A 23,687-nucleotide genomic window follows, 5' to 3' on the forward strand; every position below is an offset into this window, starting at 1 on the left:
AGCTCCACCCCAGGAGTCTGTGACTCCTCCTCTCAGCCACGGAGCGTCTCCCTCCCTCCTTGTTCATTGGTGCATCCTGGGGGGGGGCGGGGCAGGGTGTGCGGCGGGGGAGCGCTAATCACGCTTACTTTGGGAAAGCGCGCGCCGCCGCAGTAGCGAGGGTCGAGCTGCCGGGAAGGAAGCGAGTCTCTGAGGCGTACGGGCCGAGCGGGCAGCTGGTTGGTGCTCAGGCCCCTGTTGCGGCGGCAGGTCCCTCCACGTGCTTTGGGCAGCGACATGGAGCTGGAGGAGTTGGGAATCCGAGAGGAATGTGGCGTATTCGGGTGCATCGCCTCAGGAGAGTGGCCCACGCAGCTAGATGTGCCGCATGTGATCACTCTGGGACTCGTGGGGCTGCAGCACCGGTGAGCAGCCGGCTGAGGGGTGGGGGTGGCGGCGCGTGTGCTTCTCTCTCCTTCAGCCCGAGCCGTTTCCCGCGGCCCGAGTTAGGGATCTCGTGTGCGCCTGAGGGCCTGGAGACCGACCTCTATTGCATGGATTGATATCTGCTTGTGGCATCAGCTAGGTGGCCAAGGCGTGCGCGGGCACCACCTTGCATCCCTGGACTTGCTTCTCTCCCAAAACCCTTAATGCTTTTTAGGGGCTTTTCCTCCCTTTCTTCGGTGTGTGCACCTCTCATGAGTCTGGCCAATTTGTAAGACCGGTTCGCTAGGGCTGACCGAATCGGGACTTCTCCCACTACTTGCCCGTTTTAATCTTGCAGAGCGTGGAGCTGCTTTTGTGAAGGTTTGTGTGGGGTGACTGCTGGTCCAGGACCTACAACACCTTGAGGTGTTCTCGCGGAGCTTTCGACCACCACAAGCTTTTGTTTGCAAGGGCAGAGCTTTTGAGCAAATTGTAAATGTGAACGTAGTCATAGCTACAAGAATTTAGGGATTCTAGAGTTCAGACCCCGGGAAACAGAGCTAGTTGATATTCAAAAGGAGGTCCCGGTTGTAGATCTTATACATACTGAAAATAAACCAGTCACAGGAAATAGTGCATCTGCAGAAGTCACGTGTTTCAGATAATGAAGGAAAAGGTTGTAGTGAGAAGATGCCAAAAAGTAACCCCCTTCTTTAAAAGAGGGAAAGGGGAGCAGTTCCTGTATGACTAGATACATACTGATTTTTGAAAAATTGGTAGATCCCTTTGACTTAAAAAATAACTCCTCTTCTGTGATCCTTCCATTTCTTATTACCTGGCATTTGATATGAACGTAGGTTTGACATTATCACTGAAAGTATTACAAAGTTTTCATAAGGCAATACTGCAGCCATAACTTTTAGAACAGTTTAAGGAACTTGGCAGCAACATTTATCAGCAATATGGGAGACACAAGTATAAATGCATTCCAAATGATTTGCTTTCCCTCACCAAACTTGGATTGCAAGTAGTCTTTTTGATCTTTTCAGAGTTGCAAATACTTCAGTTTCACATCTTATGTACTCCTTCTTTACAAAGAGCGTAGAGTAATTTAGAGTCTGGGTTGAATCAAAAAGAATATTTTTAACTTGAATGACTCTAACCCTGGATAATTGTGGGTTGACCCTAATAGAGATCTTGTTTTAAAATACTGTACATTTTTTGAGAGGATTGTATATATAATCCAAGGAAAAACTGAAATCTACTTATATGGCAGTTCAGAGCAACATTAGTTTATAAAATTCTTAGGATAAGTGATTTTGGATATTCTGTGAAGGGAAGAGGATCTTCAGTCTTTCCTTTAAATATGTGCTGGAAGAAAAAAGGTTGGTTTGGTTTGTTTGTTTAATGACTACAACTTAATTTCTAGCTACATGCACTTTTTTGTAGTTGCTTTTATGTGAAAGAATTAGTGATTAGACAGTACAAGATAAGAGCAATAAAAATGTAATTATATGATAATAAAGCAATAATAAATGGATTCTCTGAGGCTGCTCATCTGACCAAATAAGTCTTTGTTAAACTGGTTTTGAAAAGTGACCTTGTGATATTTTCAAGAACAATGGCAAGGAACCCAGTAGTTTCTGAGGAACAAATGTATTAATGGAAAACTACTTGTTTAAGATTTTCCTTGTGTAGGCATCAAATCATTAAGGTGCACGGAGAAGGCTGGTTCTCTCCCATAAATTCATCCAGTTAAAAATTCTGATTTAGCAAAAGTTCTCAACCTTTAACTGATTGGAAGAATGATGAAATTCCCTAATGTCTCGAGGATAAAAGTCTTCTGCTACTCTGAACTAGTCCGTAGGGTTCAGAGATTAAAAACTGATGTTTTTCTATGGCATTGAATCAAGGAATGTTAAAACTGGACACCTAAATAGGTTGTCATAATTTAATATACAGTATAGTTAGTTAAATATGCTGTACACAGGTAAGTGGTGGTCTGTTGCAGAAGTCTCTACCTCCTCACCTCAATACTTAGTTGTTTTAAAACAATAGTAACAGGATTCTGTCACATTATTTTCCTAAAACATGGAATCTAGAAGGTGAGATTGCTATTACTTTTGCATTGTATTTGGTTCTGTTTTTGTCTTAAGTATAATCTGATCTAAAAAGTTTAGTCACAGGGATAATAGAGTACCTGCAAGGTATATTATGTATTTCATGTAAATACAAATAGAACATCAATTACTAGATAGTCATGCACTGGATACTTAATCCAGGTGGGTTCATTCAGAAGTACCTCTTTCTAGTAATTCTGGCGATTTGGAGATTTATTCCATAGCTCTACTTTCTGTTGGGGAATTTTAGTTTAACATTCTTGTGAGCTCTTTAGATGCAAACTGCATGCGTATGTGTGTCCATGACAGATACATAATCATCATATGCTTTTTCAGCCCTAAAATCTTTGGTTCAGTGGTTTGCAGAGTTCTTAACAAATCACACACACCTTTTTAGATCAGAAATCTTCACATTTTAGCTTCAGGCACTTTTTTTTTTGGAGACTAGAATGACATGGACATATTTTGAAGATTCCATAAAAGGAATTATTAAAATTTCATAGATTTATCCCATGAATCATCTGGTTAGCCTTTCCTTGGTTAATTAGGAGTTGAAAATGCCCACCCTGAAACTGAATTATCATTTCCCTGGGTTAGGAATTGAACCCTTCAGCTGATAAACATTTTCATACTTCTAAAAATTTTGAGATTTACCTGATGAAGTTGGATCATGTAGGGGGTTTCCTGTTTGTAGAAACGTTCTGTAGAATCTTTTCGTTCTGTTATGCTTTGAGGAAACCTATTTGCAGTGATCTCAGGAGCAGTTTTCTTAAGAGATACAGACACTGGTCCTGTAAATAGAGTATATAATATTATCACTAGAAAGGTACTTGAGAGAAAGAGATGCACTCAGACAACATCTATGGAATAGTTTCCAGTTGTCTTCATTTAAGTTTGTTGGAGTACACAGGAATAGGTTGTCAGAGAACTTGCTTTGAGTTGCCAAATTTAAGGCTGGGGATAACTTTATTTTGATTTTCATCTCTTAGTAATAATGACCAAATATGTCCTATTTCTATAGTGTCCCATTTCCCATGGTTGGGGAAGTGACTTATGTTAAAACTGTCCTTGCTAATTGTACCAGTCTTTGGCTTAGAAAGACTTTTTAATTCAGTTACTTTGGTGATTTAACGATTCTCTGTTTTAAATCATAAGTGTTTTCAATTCTTCCAGTTATAACTATTATTTACAACTTCGCTTTTTGTATTAGTTTGAAGCAGGACTTATCTATCCTCAAAAGAGTTTCAAAGTACTACTGCTTTGTCATTTTGGTCCATATTGGAAATAGCTCCTTAACGTAAGACTTGAAACTTAGTCCCAGTTTTCCAGTAACAGTTTGATCTTGGGCAAGTCTCCTAACTTTTGAGTCTGTTTTCTCATCTCTTGGGCTAGACTTATGTATTTAAAGGTTCAACGGGCAAAATCCAGGGGGTTGGAAATGATATTTTTGTGTGGTTAGCCCTTAGCAGGTTTCCTTTTCAATAGCATATACACTATAGGGCATTAAGAGATGGCAAAGTTCTGGACAACTCATCTGACTTCCACTTGAGGTCCAAAAATGGAGAATAAAATTTTCAGCATACTTGAGATATAATAAGGGTTGTTGGGGATAGGGATGTTCCTGTTAATATCTAATACTTTATTCAAAAAATATTTGTTTAGCTCCTATTGTATATGCATTAGGCACTGTGTTCAGTACTAGGAATACTGTACTGCACAGGGCAGTTATAGTCCCTGGACCTCACAGAGAAGCAATGTTAGCCAGCTGGCTCAAAAGCACAGACTTCTCTATGCCTCCATTTCCTCCTCTATAAATTGGGTGTAATGATAGCACCTACATTATAGAGTTGTGGTACAAAGTAAATACATTAGTATCTAAAATGCTTAGTATATGTAAAGAACTGTACCTGGATGTATGCATACCCCATGACCCTCCATCCTACTCTTGGGTATATACTCTACAGAAATACATACGTATGTTTACTGGAAGACAGGCACAAGAATTTTTAGTGTTATTTGTAATAGCCCCCATCTGGAAATAATGGAAATGTCCAACAGTGGAATGGATAAAGAAGGTAGTAGTATGTATATTCCTATAATGGGATATTCTGCAGCAGTGAAAATGAGCAAGCTCCTGCTACAAGTAAAGTCACGGTTGACTCTCACAGTGTTGAGTGAAAGAGCTTCACATTAAAGAACACATACCAAAAAAGTAAGAACATCTTTTATGATTTCAAATTTATGGTGATAGAAGTTGGAATAATCATAACCTTTAGAGGGGCTAGGAAGATGATTATGACTGGAAGGGCTGAAGGGTGCTGGTATAATGTTTAAATCTTGATTTGAGTGGTAGCTTCATGGGTGTGTTCAGTTTGTAAAAATTAAGCTCTTCAACTATTTGCGTATACTCAGAATAATTTGATAGATTATAAATCATAAAATGCTTAAATGATCCTAAAGATTCAGAGAGATGCAGTGATTTGCTCTGCATCCTGTCAGAGAGAGACTGGAACTCGGGTTTTCTGAGTTTCAGTTCAGTGCTTTTTCTTCTGTCCTGCATTTTTATTCTTCTATTTGCTCTACTACGTTGTATTACCTTTTCTGATATCTGTAATGAGTCAATTTGGAATTATAGCTCACATAATTAGGATGGCTTATTTGTAGGATTGCTAAAATGTTATACTCATTGCTAGCTACCTTTGGAGAAAACTAAAATTCAGAACTTATTACTTTGTGGGTTGTTTCTCTTTCCTTTTCCATCCCAGTCTTCTGATAGCAATCACTGTAAATTGTAATTTAAATTCTCATGATGAATGGACAGTTGTGCAGAAATTTCTGACTCTGGGAAAGTTTCTATTTACTGTTACTTTTAATGAGCTATGAAAGAAATCATTCCTCAGCATTTTTTGCTCTCACACAGCTTATAACAATATATTTAGTCTAATTTGTCAAGGACAGGAGTAAACATCTCTTATCAGGAAAAAGCAACAAGTTTTTTTCAGTGCCAAAACTTGGCATTTCTCAGGCTCTTACCATCTTCATGTGCTTTTCTTTTGATGCTCAAAGTTCTTGGGTTTTTGGTATGACCTTCAAATAATTCTTAAAAGAACACAGGAAAAGAATCATTATATGACATCATTTAATATATATTCATCTTCAAGCATTCGAGTACATAAAGTAAAAACATTGAAATGGTTGGGCAGATAACGAAGAATGAGTTTAAGAATTAGGAATGTTTTGGTAGAAGGTTTGGAAAGATTGAAATTCTTAAATTAGGTATGTGCTTCATAATAATTTTTTGGGTCATTTGAACATACAATAGTGTAAGAATTTTATTTTTGAGGAATCTCTTGCTACATTACAATGCAAAGAAAAAAGTTAATAGGATTTTTATTTTAAAAAGTCAGTTTCAAGGTTACCATGTTTCCATTTGGCAGTTCTGAGAGTTGGTCCTCTTAGGATGCAGTCAACTTCTTCATAAAATCTCATTTTTCTTTGAGGGTTGCCATTTTTCTTTTGTAAAACTCTGTATTCATATTTTAAATTTTTGTATTTGGTATGACATTGTTTCCAGTCTCTGTCTATTCCAAACTGCATTAGTCTTCTGGCAATTTCCTCAAATATTTCTTTGTTTCTTGTGGCCCTTTCAAGCATTTGCTTAATTTTTTCATCAGACCATATGTGTATAAGCGCTTTGACCTCATTGTCACACCAGTGTTTTCCAGCCTCTGTGTCGCTCACTGTTACAATCTGTAAGTGATTTTTAGCATCTTCTAAAGGAATATGATTACCTATAAATCAATGTGATTTACAATTATACAGACTTACAGATAAATCTTGTATTTGAATATCATTCATTTAAAACAAACTGGATTGACATAAAGCACTAAGATTACAATAATTTTAGTATGAGGATCAAAATTTCTTCATATGTTCATATTCAAATAAGATATTTAAAAAATTAAAGGCAGACTAATCTCTAATATTGGTGAGATAATTTACTTGCTTTTCATCAATAGGTAATCTTCTCTGGATATTTACAAATGTGGAGAGTCTTGGTGTAACTACTTAAACTGATATATCTTATCTTAGCCTAAAATTGTTTCCTTTTATGTAGGCCCCATACCCAGCATGGAACCTTACACAGGGCTTAAACTCACCACCCTGAGATCAAGACCTGAGCTGAGATCACAAGTCCAATGCTCAATTGACTGAGCCACCCAGTTGCCCCCCCAAAATTTTTTTGAACAATTTAGACCCTGTACCTGACACAGTGATACTTTGTGGTGCTTTGGGGCCGCCCACCTCTTCTGACGCTGTACTTATGGTATCTTCCTCTGTCAGAAAACAAAGAGAATAGCAGTTTAAATTTCCTATTCACAGAACTCAAATTTACTTTTGTAATTGAAGATTATACTGAAAAACTAGTAAGGTTGGATTCCAGCACCAAAACTATAGCCTAGGGGCACCTGGGTGGCACCATTAGTTGAGGATTTGACTCTTGGTTTCAGCTCAGGTCGTGATCTCAGGGTCCTGAGATTGAGTCCCACATGGGGCTCTGTGCTCAGTATGGAGTCTGCTTGAGACTTTCTTTCCTTCTCCCTCTGCCCCTCCTCCCCCTCTCTCAAGTAAATAAAAAAACCTTTAGGAAAAAAAAAACAAATTGTAACCTCATAGCCAAGAACATTTTGTCATCTCTAACCAAATTTTTAAATGCCTTTGTAGGATTCACCACTTTCAAAATCTTGGAAGTATTCTGCCTTAAAAGTCCCTAGGCACGGTATTCTCTGTTTGGGAACTTGAATATGATAGCACTTTTAGACACAATTTTGTAATGTCTTTCATTGTTACATTTTAATGCTTGACACAGAGCTCTTAACATCTCTTTTTCATTTGATCCTCATTGGAACTGAGAATGATCCTTATTGTAATACACATAAATAGGTAAAAGACCTTAAGATTAAATGGTCTTAGCAATTTTCGTGTTGGGTTGTTAACAGCAGACAGGTAATAAACATTTTAAGGAACTGATGGTGCTTAGTGTGGTAAATATAACATGCATTTATCATAGTATGGTATTGTATGTATAGAATGTTTACAAGTCAGCTCTTTGTAGTTTGGGGAAAGCTCTTCCTCATGCATATGTTGGATTGCAGTGTTGAAGTATCACAATGCTATGATAGTATACTTTCATTCCTGCTGTACTTTCCTATACACTGGGACATTGTTTTTTAAAGATTTATTTATCTATTTGAGAGAGACGTGGAGGGGCAGAGTGTCAGAGAGAGAGAAACTCAAGCAGACTCCACGCTGAGCGTGAACCCCATGTGGAGCTCGATCTCACGACCATGAGATCAGACCCAAGCTGAAACCAAGAGTCAGACACAACCACCTGTGCCACCCAGATGCCCTGGGACATTATTTTTTTTAAAAAAACATTTTGTGTTACTATTGTCTGTGCAGTTGCTTGTAATGATTATTGTAAAACTAGATAAAACCACATAGTGGTTATTATTAATAGACCAGTGAGGTAAAAGGTGAGGAGGTTAGGGGGTCCATAAGCCTATGCAGCAATAGGTTTGTGGAGGTTTACATAATTAGGATAGGATCAGATCTTATTTTAAGGACATGTTTGCACAGTGAGACTAGAATGAAGTTTAGCTTTTAGCAATATCAGTACCTTAAATGACAGGTTGAACTTTGGAGCCTCATAAGTCTACCTAATAAGTTACCTTTTTTAAAATTGAAATTTTTATTGAGATAAATGTAGATTCACGCGCAGTTTTTAGAAATACTAAAGATCCATTTCACACTCAGTCCAGGTTTCTGCAATGGCAACGTTTCGTTGAACTGTAATATACTATTAAATCAAGGCTATTACATTGATACAGTTCACTACTCTGATTCAGAGTTCCTGTTCCACTGTACTCGCTGTGAGTGTGTATATGTGTGTATTATGTTCTATAATAGTTTTATCACCTTTTAGGTTCATGTCTCCACCATCAAGGTCAAGATACTCCATGGTTCCAACACGGTAATGATCCCTCTGGTTGCCTTTTTTAGCTAGACTTAACCTCCTTCCATGCCCAGGCCCTTCCCCATCCCCACCCCATTGGAGAGCACAAGTCGAAGGTAAACTTTGGTAAACTTTATTTCAGCAGAATCTGAATTTATAACATTTTATCTAAGTGACTAAAACCATCACTTCTAGGCTCAGGCACATGTCCTACTTCTGGGAAATAGAAATATTGAGATTAGGTGTTCTGTGGAAATTTTGAATAGTTAGTACTAGAAAATAAGATGTCATATTGGAGGGTGGCAGTGAGGAAATCCCTAAATTTAGCATATTTTAAGGGAAGAGAAGCATTTAGTTTCTGTTATGTTTCTTTCCCACCTGGTATACTGTAATTCATTTCCGAGACTCACCACCTGGAGTTAGCTAGCATTAAACTCTGCAGCTTTAAGGGGTCAGTCTTCCATAATGTTGCCCTTACTGCAGATGCTAGCCTCACTTCCAGCTGACTGGCCACAACTTCAGGGGGTGCCATGACCCCCTCAGGTTTGATCATTTGCTAGAACAATTCATAGAACTTAGGAAAGCCCTATACTTGGAATACAGCTTTGTTATAAAAAATAGAACTCAGAAACAACCAAATGAAGATCCACATGGGTTAAGCTCTGAGAGGGTCCTAGATACAGAACCTCCATGTCCTCTCCCTGTGGAATGGGGGCCTGTCATTCTCCCAGTGTGTCAGTGTGTTCGCAGGAAGCTCTTCTAAGCCAAAGTTTTTATTGACATGATTGATTATGGCATGATTAATTAAATCACTGGCCACATGACAGAATTCAGTCTCCAGACTTACTTCCCTGCTAGAGGTAGGGCTGGCCTAAAATTCCAAGCCTCTTAATCACAAAGTTGGTCTTTATGGTGACCAGTTCTGTCCTGAAGCTATCTAGAAACCCACTTTGGATCACCTTGTTAGAATAAAAAAGAATCTCCTGCTACTGGAAATTCCAAAGGTTTTTGAAGCTCTGTGTCAGGAACTGGGCACAAAACCAGATATATGTATTCTTTATTTTTTATTTTATTTTTTTTTGAGATTTTATTTTTAAACAATCTCTGCGCCCAATGCGGGGTTCGAACTTACAACCCTGAGATCAAGAGCCACATGCTCTACTGACTTAAGTCAGCCAGGCGCCTCTGTATTCTTTATTATGTCACAGCTTCTTAAAGAGTTTGTGAAAATATAAACAGGAAGAGTTAGAAGAGTCATACCTTTATAATTATCAAGTTGCCTGTATTTAAACTTATCAGCTTGCCTAAGTCTCAACTTTTTTTTTACATTTATAGTTTTTGGGTTTTCTGAAACTTTAACAGTCAAGTCTTTATTTGGATCTTCTATTGGATTAAAAATTTAAAGGTTCCCAATATTATGGTTCATGTTATGAAAGTGTATTAGGTTATAATAATTTTACTGCTAAGATTATCCAAATTGTATTCAAAATGTACAAAATTGTTTAAATATTTCATTTTAAAGAAAATTATTTCCGATTTTTGGTTTATTGTAAATAAACCAAAATAAATGAATTGAAGAAATACATGAATTGGAGAAAACAAAAAAACTTGGCATAGCCTCTGAAGTACTAACAATAGATAATTTAGTGCCCTCTGCTGGCCATCACATTGTTAATTTTTGTGCAATTGTGGGGATAGTGAATATTTTAATTTTGGAAATACATTTTACTACCAAAAAGAAAATAGTTTTAAGATTATTCTTTTTTTTTTTTTTTTTAAAGATTTTATTTATTTATTTGACAGAGATAGAGACAGCCAGAGAGAGAGGGAACACAAGCAGGGGGAGTGGGAGAGGAAGAAGCAGGCTCATAGCTGAAGAGCCTGATGTGGGGCTATCCCATAACGCCAGGATCACGCCCTGAGCCGAAGGCAGACGCTTAACCGCTGTGCCACCCAGGCGCCCCAATAGTTTTAAGATTATTCTTAAAAAAAACAGTGTAGTCTTTCACTTGTGATTTTTAGGCTGATAAGAGTAACCTCCAATAGGATAAATATATGCCAGTCTCCACCCCTCAGAGCCAAAATGGATCTACCTTTGACTGCCTATACTAGAAAGGAGTGACTTGCAAGAGTACAAAGACATTGAAGTATTCCACCTCATATATAAATAGCAACTGATAATAGAGATGCATTGTGTCAATTTTAGGTTTACTCAGAAGAGACAGGTAACTGACAAGACTGTCAAACACATTTCTTCTTTAGACAGCCCTTTTTCTGCTATCTTTCTGATTCCTTTTATCATCTCTTGCCTATGCCTCAGGTGGGGGAAAAATAAATTTATTTTAGATCTAAAGAAAGTTATTCAATTTTCATGGGCCATTTCTTTTTACTTATTGTAATAGGTAGGCATAGCCCAGGAGTTCTGTGATTCTTCCCAGTAATTAATTTCTTTCATATTGCATTAGTCATGTACTTTTTAAAGTGATAATTGGAATTGGCTTATTTTTCTCCCCTAAATGGAATCAAATTGGATTTTATGTTTTACTCTCTTCAGCCCTCTGCTGCTGGCCTTACTCTCTAAATATGACAGCCTAGCTGTGGTTTTCAACCCTGGCTGTGTGCACAACCCTCAGATCAATACTTGAGCTGAGATGAAGAGTTGGACACTTAACCTGGTGAACTTACCCAGGTGCCTCTGTGTTTTGTTTTTAAAGAAAGAATATTTGATGTGAATTTTTTTCCTGAAGATAGGTATCCATATCTTTATACCTCAGTACAACATTCTTCTAAATAGTAGAGTGGCAATTTGTGCCTCAATAGTTGTATATTGCAGGTGTGCCAAAAGTCCTTTCCTATTTCAGTTTTTTTTGTGGGGTGCCTGACTGGCTCAGTTCGTGGAGCATGTGACTTTATCTTGGGGTTGTGAGTTCGAGCCCCACATTAGGTGTAAAGATTACATAAAAGTAAAATCTTTTAATAAATACATAGATAATTTAAAAAATCATTTTCTTCTCATGGGTTTATGCCTTTGCTTTTATTTTCACGTGAAAGTTTAAAATAGCTTAATTTCTAGAATGACTGTAAATATTTCCTGTTTCGTATTTTTTCTTTTTTTTTTTTTAAAGATTTTATTTATTTATTTGACAGAGATAGAGACAGCCAGCGAGAGGGAACACAAGCAGAGGGAGTGGGAGAGGAAGAAGCAGACTCCTAGCGGAGAAGCCTGATGTGGGGCTCGATCCCATAATGCCGGGATCACGCCCTGAGCCGAAGGCAGACGCTTAACCGCTGTGCCACCCAGGCGCCCCCCTGTTTCATATTTTCTAAACATATTCCAAGTTAACATATAAACATACCAATTTTTAAAAACCCTGTCAGTTTATATATGACTTAATGTTTTCCTTTCACATATAAAAAATTATCTTGAGGTATTGTACTTAAGTGAGTCCAGAGGACTAACAAGCTAAAATCTTCTGAATGCCAAAGTTCTTAATTATTTCCATGGAAATCTTTCTGACTTACTAAACACAATCTGATTTTATCTTTATTGCTTTTAGTGACAAGGATCATTGCTGTGATGCCCTGAGAAACCTTAGTCCCCAGAGTTTTATTTACCTTTGTTATTGTACCCCTAGTCAGCTGCATGTTCCTGTCGAATTAGTCTTAATTTCTCCCTGTTTTTACCTTTCACTGTTCTAGCACCTTTCCTTTCTCCCACTGAGCTTTTAATCTGTCATACCTGATAAGTCAGACAAAGAAGTTTGCCCAGAGTTTGGAGAATTTGATTACCTGGTTTGTAAATCAATATGATCTTTACATTTAACAAGGCTGTATGAAGCTTTGAACTGAAAGACTATGTACGAGGTCTGTGATGGCTAGCTAGGCTTTTGCTTGGGGGCCTGGTGATCCCCCTGTTGCTCATTTTGGTTTGTGTAAAAGGCAAACCATCATATAGAAAGCACTTACTTTCCTTCACCTTTTAATACCCTGAACCGTAGGACAGTGTGTCTCAAACTTGAGCATGCCTAAGTTCCCAGATGATGCTGATGCTGCTACTCTTTGAAAACCACAGCTATAGGGGACGTTACTGTCATTAACAGTTTTCACCTTCCATTTCTGTATTTTGTTAATATGAGTATTACTCTTCATATAATGTCATAAGCTTGTATATGTTCTTATAATATCTTAGTTATTATAGCATATTATATTATTATACATTACACATCAAATGTAATTAAATCATAAAACCCGTCATAAGGTCCCCACCTTCATGACCTCTAAACCTAATTATCTCCCAAAGGCCCCATCTCCAAATGCTCTTACATATGTTCATATGACTTTAGAGGTGACACAGTTCAGTCCATAGCAACATCATATAATAATGTCTTATGTATTTTTTCACACACAGAAAAACAAAAAATCTCCCTCTCTTAGGTCTTCTGACATATTACTCACAAAGTCATCTTCAGCTGGATCTCCAGCAATGACTGTTTGAATATAGTGGGATATATGGTGATTTGCTTTTATTCACTTTCAGGATAGTGTTTTAAACTCTAATATGTTATTTTCCCTTTTAAAGTGTACCTGATGGGGGTGTCTGAGTGGCTCAGTCGGTGAAGCGTCTTCCTTCAGCTCAGGTCATAATCCCATGAGCTCTGTGTCAGGTTCCCCTGCTCAGTAGGGAGTCTGCTTCTCCCTCTCCCTCTGCCCCTCTCCCGCTCATGTTTTCTCTCTTTCTCTCAAATAAGTAAAATCTTTAAAAAAAAAAAATCCTGATGCTAAATACTGTGGTTGTTTGCTTTTCTCTAGTTTACATTCCCCACCCTTAAACATCTTTAGTCTTAGATCCTTATGGATATCTGGTGTTATAAGTATCTAACAAAGTCTTCTGACATGTAACCCATAGAATCACCATCAGCTGTCTCTCTAGCAGTTACTGTCTGAATATAATCGTGCTGCTGCTGTTGGGCGACTTTATCCCTAATCATTTTAATTTTAATGGGACATACATAGTTCTCTAGCAGACCAGTTTCTTTCTTCTCTACCAGTGAAAGACTTCAGGACTTCTCGCCACCAATTCTCAATCCTAACTCTCTGTCATTGCCTCTGTTTCCCCTAGGTATACATTCATACTCTGAGAATTAGGACTGCATTGTTTAAGGCAGATATTAAGATCTAGATGGTTAGTAGAGGTCTTTAAGAACATCTTGACAAGTCTAGAGGAAAAACGTGGTTCAAGATTCTACAAAGACTGAGCTAGAACTTTTCCTGACTCTTGGTCTAGAACTCATCTAGTTTATTTCATGCTATCATATCTCTGTGTATATTGTATCTCAATCCTTTGTGTTAAACTCATTTTAAAGAGCTTTATGATGTGTCCCAGAAGAACTTAAACTTCAAAGATGTACTCATGGGTTTTGTATTTTTCTAAGTTCTTTAATGCTCTTTTTCTGTTCACTCAATTTTACAACAGTTAATATGAAAACTTGCTTTAACTTCTGACATTTAGAGTTGCAGTTTTACTTTAGTAAAATTGTTCTATTTTTAAACTTGTGGAAATCAATTTTATTTCACCCTTATGTATAACTTTGTACTATTCTCTGTGTCCTGGAGGAGATTGCATATACCTTAAATGTGTTTCATGATAAATTCAACCTTTAGCTTGTGGAATATAGTGAAGCCTGTTTAACTTAGATTATATTCACATTATCATGCTACTGACATTTTCATATGATGTGACCTGATGTTTAGATTACTTTTTTTTTTTGCCTTCCTTACCTGTCCGATCCTCTTCTTTTTTTACATTGGTGCATCTGGTGGCTTGTTCTTCATCTTGGAATTCCCGTTGTTGTGATTTTTCTGTCTTATTGTGTCCCAGAATAGCATCCAACTCAGTAAAAAATTTCATATTCTTAGTTATGCCTTGGTCTTGAGCCATTCTTACAATCTTGTATTCATGTTTTAAGTTTTTGTACTTTGTTCTGCACTGCTTCCAGTCTCTCTCTATTCCAAATTTCTGAAGCTTGGCCGCAATTTGTTCAAATATCCTTTTATTTCTCACTGTTCCTTCTAGTTGTTGTTGTATACTTATATCAGACCAGATGCCAATTAGAGCCCTGACTTCTGGCACAGTCCAGTGTTTTCCTCCTTCATTTGCTATAGTTGGAATAAAAGTTGGATTAATAGAGGGTTCCATAATTGATGTAGAGTTACCTGTATCAGGTGGGGAGGGAAAGAGATATGTACATAGGTTACATACTTAAGATAAGTAAAGTGATTGGATGCAACCTTAGTAAACAAAGAAATTTTCTCCTTAGGTGATGGACTACAATTCATAGCTCATTAGCTTTTTTCTGAAACTAATGGGGAAATGAAATACAGAACCTGAATCTATTTCTTACCATGACAGTGACTGGCCTTAAAAAAGTTTTGTTTTTAATTAGTCACATTTTGATCATCTTTTTTTTCCTACCATTTCTTACTCTTCCATCCTGCTCCTTTGGTATGCGGTGTGTATGTCAGTATATATTGAATGTTGAATATATAATTTTGTATTATTTACTTGTAGAAAGCAATACAATTAGAAAATGGCTCATTGCAGACAGTTTTTGTTTGTTTTTTGTTTTGTGATAGCATAGGCGGGAGCAATTTATCTCCTCTTTTAATCTAATGATTTCCATTGGCTACATATCAGTATCTCCTGAGGAGCTTTTGTAAATGACTACTTTGCTGTTATTCCTACCTGTCATCCCCAGATTGTGATTCTAGTGTGGTTGAGTGTGATTCTAGTCAGGGTTGAGAACCAAGACGATTCATGAATAAAGGGTTGGAAGAGTCACATTATAACAACTGGTGCTTCTTACTCCTTATGAAGATAAAAGATGTCTCATTGGTCAAAGACCAAATGTCATTTTAAATGAAGTATTAGATTTTTTTAATGCAAGGAAGTGTGTCAAATTCCATAATGCCTTCGGCAGAATGTCCCCACTTATCCTAGCATAATACCTTCATGTTATATCTGTAGCACAGTTTTGCAACTCATTTGATGGTAATGACATTACTTGACGTTATATTGGTTATTTAAACAACCACATTATCTTGTGTTTTTCTCAGATTTCATGTTTATGTTTAAGAAAAAAGTAGTTCAGACCTCAGCATATATATGTAAGCCATTAAAAAACACTTTTTAGCATTTACCTGAAGTATAGGGAGCTGTTTTTATTTTGTGCTCTGTTTAACGTCTTTGTTTTGAAATGCTTTTCAGTATTTTTCCTTACTTGAATTAACAACCTTCAGTAAAAATTTAGAAGCAAAATGGGGATTTATATTGACTTAAGTTGGGTGAATAAAACCATCCTTGACCTCATTGATTTGATATTATTTACTTTCAAATGTAAATTCTGTTTGTCTTAGATCTCAGGAGTGCTAAAGTGACATGTTCATTAAATATTAAGCGCCTACTATGTATAATTTTGACCATTATATTCCAATTTTATGTTTAAAGAATAAAGGTTGTGAATTTTAAGGCTAATATTACTAGGCAGTTTACATTTTGTTAAATCATTTATTTTAGAAATGATTTTTTTCTTTTTTTTTTTTTTTTTTAAAGATTTTATTTATTTATTTGACAGAGATAGAGAACAGCCAGTGAGAGAGGGAACACAAGCAGGGGGAGTGGGAGAGGAAGAAGCAGGCTCATAGCGGAGGAGCCTGATGTGGGGCTCGATCCCATAACGCCGGGATCACGCCCTGAGCCGAAGGCAGATGCTTAACCGCTGTGCCACCCAGGCGCCCCAGAAATGATTTTTTTCTTAGTATACATTGGTAAAAAAAAAAAAAAAGAGGGAAGCATAAGATAATCCTAAATGTTTCTATCAGGAAAAATCATGCATTTTCTCAGTAGCCAGTCTTACTTTCTGATTTGGAATTTGATCAGTATCATTGTATTTTTGACCCACAATACTGTACCTCGTTCCATTGGTCTGATATGAGAAACCAAAAGTAAAGGATTTCCTGAGGTGTCTTCCTTATCTTCTAATGTAACTGACATTTTGCCTAGAAAGAGAACAGAATTCCTTTTAGAGTGAGTTCTAAGGAAGATAAAAATTGGATTAATAGTGACTGAGAATGCTAGTAGCTTAAGCTGAATGTGATCATATTCATGAAGGATTATAGATTTGTGATAGACACATTTTGTATTAAAGCAGTATAATATGGTTTAAATACTTATCTTTATATAAAGAAAAATTTAATTTCTTCCATCCATTGACACGGTTTATTTTGAACTTTCACTAGATTTGTTTTCTAATTTTGTGTTTCTAGGGATGATTGTGGTTCGTTTTCAAATTAAATTACATTTTTTAAATGAGATGTTTTCTTGGGGTGCCTGGGTGACCCAGTCAGTTAAGTATCTTGATTTCAGCTCAGATCATGATCTCAGGTCATGAGATCCTCAAGCCCCGGGCCAGGATCTGTGCTGAGCATGGAGACTGCTTAAGATTCTCTCTCTCTCTCTCTGCCCCACCCTCCTTATGCTTATGCTCTCTCTGAAAAAAAAAAATGAGGTGTTTTCTTTATTTTTGTAATTTAGGTACTTTATCGTAATAGGCACTTCATAAATGATAGCAGCAATGTTAAACAGAGGTCCTGTAATGAGATAATCAGAAAATCTTGTTTAATTGGCATATTTGGTAAAATAGCTAAAATTTATGTGTCTTATAATTAGCTGATTGGTAAATACTAAACTTTCCAGAAATTAATCTAAGTTATGTTTAAGTGGGCCAAGGAATGTGTCATTTAAAAGAACCATGCCAACCTTGAAGAGTAAACATGGTCCCCTCTTGATCTCTTGGTTTTATAGCTTGGATGTTTTCATAAAATGAGGCACAGGGTAATAGTGAGGAAAAACTAAAATACATCTTTCAGAGGCACCCAACATAGAATTTTGGAGTCAGTAGGCACATGAAGATGAGCCATAATTACAATGAGGCTGAAGACTGATCAGGAGGTAGTTAAGTACGTTTTGATTACTCTTTGTAAATTTCTGAATCAAAGATTCATCTTATATTATTTCCATGTTTTTTCAATTTTGTTTTATTGAGTAACAAATAGCATTCTGTTTTACTTTACATTAGGAGATCAAATATTAGGCATGATTTTAATGGCATGAACATTTAAAGTTACAGTTTACTGTTTAGAGGCATTCCATTGAAGAATAAGAAAAGGAATGTTAGTCATCTTAAAGATTATATTAGGGATTCCTATTTTTAAAAAGAATAACAAATGGAAAATAAGGGAAGCACTACTGTTTTCAAATGGCATATAGTTGGGAATATGAAAATAAAAATCTGTAGTTACATAAGAATTCTCTTAAAGAGAGGTGTGGAAGATGATATACCTAGTTAATGTAACATGTGAGCTTCATCATGAGAACAGTAAGGACAAGTAAGGGTTTGCTATTCTATTATCTGATTTAGGGCCTGGTTTTGTGTTTGTTGAAAATAGCTTGGAGCTAAACATACAGGCCAGAGTGAAGAAGGAAATCTCCCTTCCCAGCTTCTTCAGGGGTATTTTTTTCTTAGGTTGATCATTCCTAGCATCAGTCCCAAAATTGTATGCAGGGGTCCCATGCTCTGGAGGTTTTAAACTGAAACTCTTAAGTCATTACCCCTGGTGCATTTGTATCAAGTAAGAGGAGGGAAATAGGGTGGAAATTTGGTCACTGAAGGAATGTGATTCGGTGGTAGCAGTAGGTCAAAGGTATTCTGAGGTTGAGGATGATTATAATTTCCAGAACACGAAGCCTCTTAAGAGTCTGTATTTGAGTCCTTTGCCAAGGCTCAGTCAGGCTACCAGCTGCCTAACAGAGGGAACCAGATCCTCTGTCCTTACCACTTGCATGAGGTTGATCCCAACATTTTCTTCCGTTCTTCAGTTTATCATACATCAATAAAAATTCTGCTGGTTCCACCATAGAAAAACCAGAAGACATTATAAATGAATCAGACCTGGAGAAAGGAGGGCTTTCTAAGCCTTAGAAAAGACTGTTGCATTAAAAACTTTCATCAAAAACTTTGTTTCTTAATCAAAGACTGTTTGATTACATTAAAAACTTTTGAATTCTGTAGGTCAAATAAAAATCAGCCAAAATTGTAAGGCAAAAGAGATCATGCAATTTCTAAGACCTCAATTGACTTGAACAGTTAATTTGTAAAAATAAACATGTAGAAAACTGTTCCATATCACTAGCAGTTAAACAAATGCAAAATAAGTTATTGATGGCATATACCATTATAGATAGTTATTTGTTTATTAAATTAGCATACTTTGTTAAATTAGCGAAGTGCCTCCCCCACTTCAACCCCATCCTATGATCTGATATGACAGGGTTCTCTATAAAAAGGGACAGTCTCATTGTTACTAAAGTACTTTTCTTTTAGAAAGCAGTTTTTTTTTAAACACTGTTTCAAAGTAATCATACCCTTCCTGACCAAAATTGAACCTTCTGATAGACTCTCCTAAAGTAATAATGTTAAATATGGACAAAAGGTATTGATTATAGCACATTTCTCTGAGGGGGCAAACAAACTCTGGTATATGCACTCAAATATTATGGAACTATTAAATAATGTTTAATCCTGAATTATAATTAGTTCTGGGTATAATTTAAAGATTATTATTAAAGTAAACAAAATGCTAATGTGCTTGTAATTTTATAATTTAAAAAGTTTAAAGAACAACAACCAGTGGCATTGTGGATGATATATGGGAAGGGGCTGGAAAGTAGGGAGACCAATTAAGAGGTTATATTAATATTCCGTGTGATAGATAAAGTTCTGCTTGGTGGTAATGAGAATGGAACAGAGAAAAATTTATGAAACATGTCAGATTTTTTTTTTTTAAAGATTTTATTTATTTATTTATTTGACAGAGATAGAGACAGCCAGCGAGAGAGGGAACACAAGCAGGAGTGGGAGAGGAAGAAGCAGGCTCATAGCGGAGGAGCCTGATGTGGGGCTCGATCCCATAACGCCGGGATCACGCCCTGAGCCGAAGGCAGGCGCTTAACCACTGTGCCACCCAGGCGCCCCCATGTCAGATTTTTTTTTAAGGACTTAGTAATTGACCAAAGGTCAAGGGTATCTAAATGTTTCTATTTAAGTGATTGGACATACAGTGATAGTAAGGTGGAAGCAATTTGTAGGATGATCAGTTCTGAATGAGGGGAGAGTGTAGTTTTAGAATTTGAGGCTTGAGATACCTTAAACGTACAAGGTTAAGTTGTAATTAGGGGCCCTCTGCTTGTAAGTGAAAGTGGGGAATTTGGAGCCGTGGTAGTACCTAAATGGGTTAGAAGGAGATCCAGTTTAGTGGAAATTAAACACACACAGACCCCCCCCCACACACATACACACTATAGAGAGAGGAGACAAAGAGACACGAGGGGGGCAAAAAAAAAAAAAAAGATATTAGCACCCACATCTTCATTACACCAACACCAACCTCTGATTAAAATCAAAGCTTATCAAAGCTGAGTGGTTTACTTATCATTAATCAATATTTGAAGCATTTAAATGATGAAGAGTGCAGGATGATTAATTGAATAAAATAATGTTATTGCTGTTTAACTTGGCAGTGACTGCAAAGCTTTCTCAGAATTTGGTATCATATTGGAAATGTAAAGGGAGTATGTTAAGCGGAGTGTATTTTTTTACCAAATGATTTATTAAGCTTTTAATACGAAGTTCAGATTAACCTAATTAACCAAATTAACCTAACTTCAACTTTGTCATTTTACCGTACCCCCCTTTCTCATTTGATATCTTTATTCTACCACTTAAGCCATTTTCTTTTGGGTATTACATTTATTCATGGTGCCTTGCTTTCTGAGGTTACACATCACTGAATGCATGTGCAAGTAGCTCAGTGCTTTGCAGACAGTAGGTATTCGAGATTTTTGAATTGAATTGAACAACTCTGCCCTTAAAAATAGGATCTGTAAGACTTTGGCTGTGGGTGAAATCTCATTACTGCCACTGATTCCCCCGCTTTCCCTGGTGATACATTCAGCTTCCGCAGACCGAGCAAATTCTACGTAAATACTGTTGGGCTTCACAACACAGCAGGTCAAGAACGTTGTTTTAATATCTAAATCATTTAATCATAAATCATTTAACCTATCAAATCTATTTTTGTTTTACTGATTGTTTAAATGGAGCTGTTCTTCCAAACAAGTAATGAAGAAGTTGTTTATTAGTTCCTAGTATTTTAGTGATTTTATTGATAAATTTAGGAAAATGGGAATGTAAATACAGATGTCTTGTTTGGAGCTCTGGAGAAACAACAATGGAGCAATATATTAGATTTTTTTTTTCTTTTGCCACTCTTAAAAAATTAAAACCTAAAATATTTTCAAAACCCAATCCATTTTCCAAAAAACATATTAGGCATGCTCAAGGAGAGTTGGCATTAGTGGTTAATGTTGTTGTTTTTTTTAAGTGGTTAATGTTATTGTAGTGTGTTTTTTCAGTATTTCATTATTTAAAAAGTGGAGGTATTTAATCTTTTTAAAATTTTTACCTTGTGCAAAACAGCATAACAGGTCAGTTGTTATTCTCAACCATGATATTCCAGGCTATGTTTATCATATGGACTCAGAAGTCCCTACTCTTCTAGTTTGTTAGGTAAAAACAAAAGAATGCTACTTTTTCTTTTTACCTTCAGTGGTCCCTGGAGCTGCACTTTGGTTCAGCGTTGCCAGGCACCTGCCATTTGCATCTTCCTCTGTTAATTGTGTGGCAGGTTCATACTGCAGGATCGCATCCAAATCATGGAAGAACTTCATAGTTTTAGAGCTGTCTCCAGAGTTATGGGCATATTTAACTGTTCTGTATTCGTATTTGAGATTTTTGTACTTTGCCCGGCACTGTTTCCAATCTCTGTATACTCCTAGTGCTTGCAGCCTTTTAGCAATGTAAATAAATATTCCTTTATTTCTCAGGGTTCCATAAAGTTGTTTTCGTATATTTTTTTCTGCCCAGACACTTAGCAAAGCTTTAACCTCTTCTTCAGTCCAGTGCTTTCCTGCTCCACTCTCCATGTTGAAAGTGACCTGGAAATGATTCACTATTTCTAGCCAAGGTTTTGTTTCCTAGGAAACCAGACGGCTGGTTGTCAATAAGCTCCAAAGAGCTGAAAAGATCTAGTTTAACTGGTTCAGGCTGCCTGAGGGGAGTAACTTGAGAAACTGCCAAATAAGCAGGCTTTGTGATTAAAGAAGCCTGGACCCAAATGATTCCTAACGTTTTTCTTTTCAACCTTAAGGGGAAATTACCCTTGAGATGAAAGGAAAACCATTTTTAAAAAATTTATTTTCTTACATAATTTATTCTGGTTTACTAAATGATTGTTGATTTTTTTAAAAAATTATTTTAGAGGTGGTTGGCAGAGGTTCTTTCTGCCCCAAGATTTATGGCTAACGTTAATTTTTTCCCCTCTGAGTCATTTAGTCTTCTAGCATAGGTTAACATTAAAGACCACATCATGTCACTAAAGAAATCCTGTGTCACAAATGATCCAGTCTTAAAAGGTGTGTAGTATTATGCATGTCTATTTAATGTATTGATAATTTAGTAAAATTTCAGTTTTAAGTTTTTTAGATTTTTACTTTGTGGGTGTGCTTAATGTAGTTTTTCTTGTTATTAAAATGCCTAAACAACTACAGTATGTAATTTAGAAAAAGATCCATTTTACGAAATAAGCCAATATATTAATTATTAATGTATACATACATATATTAGAGATTTACTTTTTATTTCTACCCTGATATATATTCTTTGGAACAAAAATTTGTTAATAAATGGCTAGTATTTATAGCACTTGTTGAGAACTATTAAAAATTGTGGAGCATTTAGAACCTTTATTTTGTCATGTGATACTCCACAGTAGTACAGATCCTCTGAAGTCTTATTGTGGGTTGTGCTACCTCTGGCCTAGCTTTCGGCTTTCTTCTCTATCTATAGCGTCACCTAAAAATACTAACACAGGAAATGAAATACAAAGTGCCCGATGAGCTTAGGATTTTTAGAAGCAGCATTTATTATTTTTTTTGTGATAACTAAAGTGATAGATGCTTTACTTGTTGGGAAAAAAGTGAAAAGTGCAGAAAAGCAAAGCAAAAACCTCAAAAATAAATGAATCTTGTTCATTATTCTAGGACCCACCACTAGGCATTTTACCTGCTAACTTATTTGGAGATTTCCATTTCTCATACTCAACTTTATTTAGAGGTCACAGAGTACAGAGGTTAGAAGCACAAGTTCTCTGGTTAGACTGTGTTCTCATCCTCGTTGTGCCACCTCTCTCTGTGTAATATTGGGCAAGTTACTTAACTTCCGTTTCTTTGGTGTCCTTATCTGTAAAATGGGAATGATAACCATAGTATCTATTTCAAAGGATTGTTGTGAGAGCTGATAAATTAGATCATTCATGTAAATTCTTAGGACAGTGCCTGGCATGTTAGTTACAACTCAGACAATATCATCTGCTGCTTGCTAGTCACACCATCATGAGTAGAAATGGCACTAGCATGTGACGTGTTGTCAGTTCCTGGATGCTCTTGAGAAAAATATTCTTCATAAAGAGGCTTATATCAATGAGGTAAATTTATATTTAACAGCTGATACCTTTTTATATTCACAGGGGTCAGGAGAGTGCTGGTATTGTGACCAGCGATGGGAATTCAGTACCAACATTCAAAACACACAAGGTATATTTGAACATAATGAAATGTTGATAATACAGATAACAACAGCCAGGTGATAACTAGTATGTTGGTGGGGGAAGGAAATCTGAACAAATAATTTGCATGTAGAAGTCATATTCTGGAGCAGCTGTTTCCATTTGTCAAATGAGGGTGCATTTCTTTCTGCATTGGTAGTTTGCTAGACTGACTCATTGAGACAGGTCATTTACATAAATGTTTTAACATGCTTTGAATTTTTAAAATGCATTGATTTAGTTTATTATATTTGACAAATTTTATTGTTTGGTACATTTGTTCCTCAATGTTTTAATGAAAAGTATCTCATAAAACACACACTTCAACATTGTGAATGTATTAAATGCCATTGAATTGTTTACCTTAG

General features: G+C 36.4%; 2 protein-coding genes across 2 annotated transcripts in view; one reads left to right on the forward strand and one right to left on the reverse strand.

Moving 5' to 3' along the window:
• Positions 1-129: 129 nt before the first annotated feature.
• PPAT (phosphoribosyl pyrophosphate amidotransferase) overlaps positions 130-23,687 on the forward strand; it is a 35,734-nt gene continuing 12,176 nt past the window's right edge. Inside the window, exons 1-2 of the mRNA XM_002918106.4 lie at positions 130-404; positions 23,242-23,308. Coding sequence (XP_002918152.1) covers positions 277-404; positions 23,242-23,308 — 195 coding nt within the window. The 5' untranslated portion in view covers positions 130-276. The remainder of the gene's footprint in view (positions 405-23,241; positions 23,309-23,687) is intronic.
• LOC117804434 lies at positions 6,701-21,609 on the reverse strand. Its single transcript, XM_034671759.1, has 4 exons — positions 21,259-21,609; positions 16,510-16,596; positions 14,320-14,754; positions 6,701-6,862 (listed from the first exon to the last, which is right to left on the reverse strand). Exons 1-4 carry the CDS (start codon positions 21,383-21,385, stop codon positions 6,729-6,731), a joined length of 783 nt encoding a protein of 260 aa, XP_034527650.1. The 5' UTR covers positions 21,386-21,609; the 3' UTR covers positions 6,701-6,728.

Source organism: Ailuropoda melanoleuca, chromosome 11 (assembly GCF_002007445.2).
Source record: "Ailuropoda melanoleuca isolate Jingjing chromosome 11, ASM200744v2, whole genome shotgun sequence".
Lineage (NCBI taxonomy): Eukaryota > Metazoa > Chordata > Mammalia > Carnivora > Ursidae > Ailuropoda > Ailuropoda melanoleuca.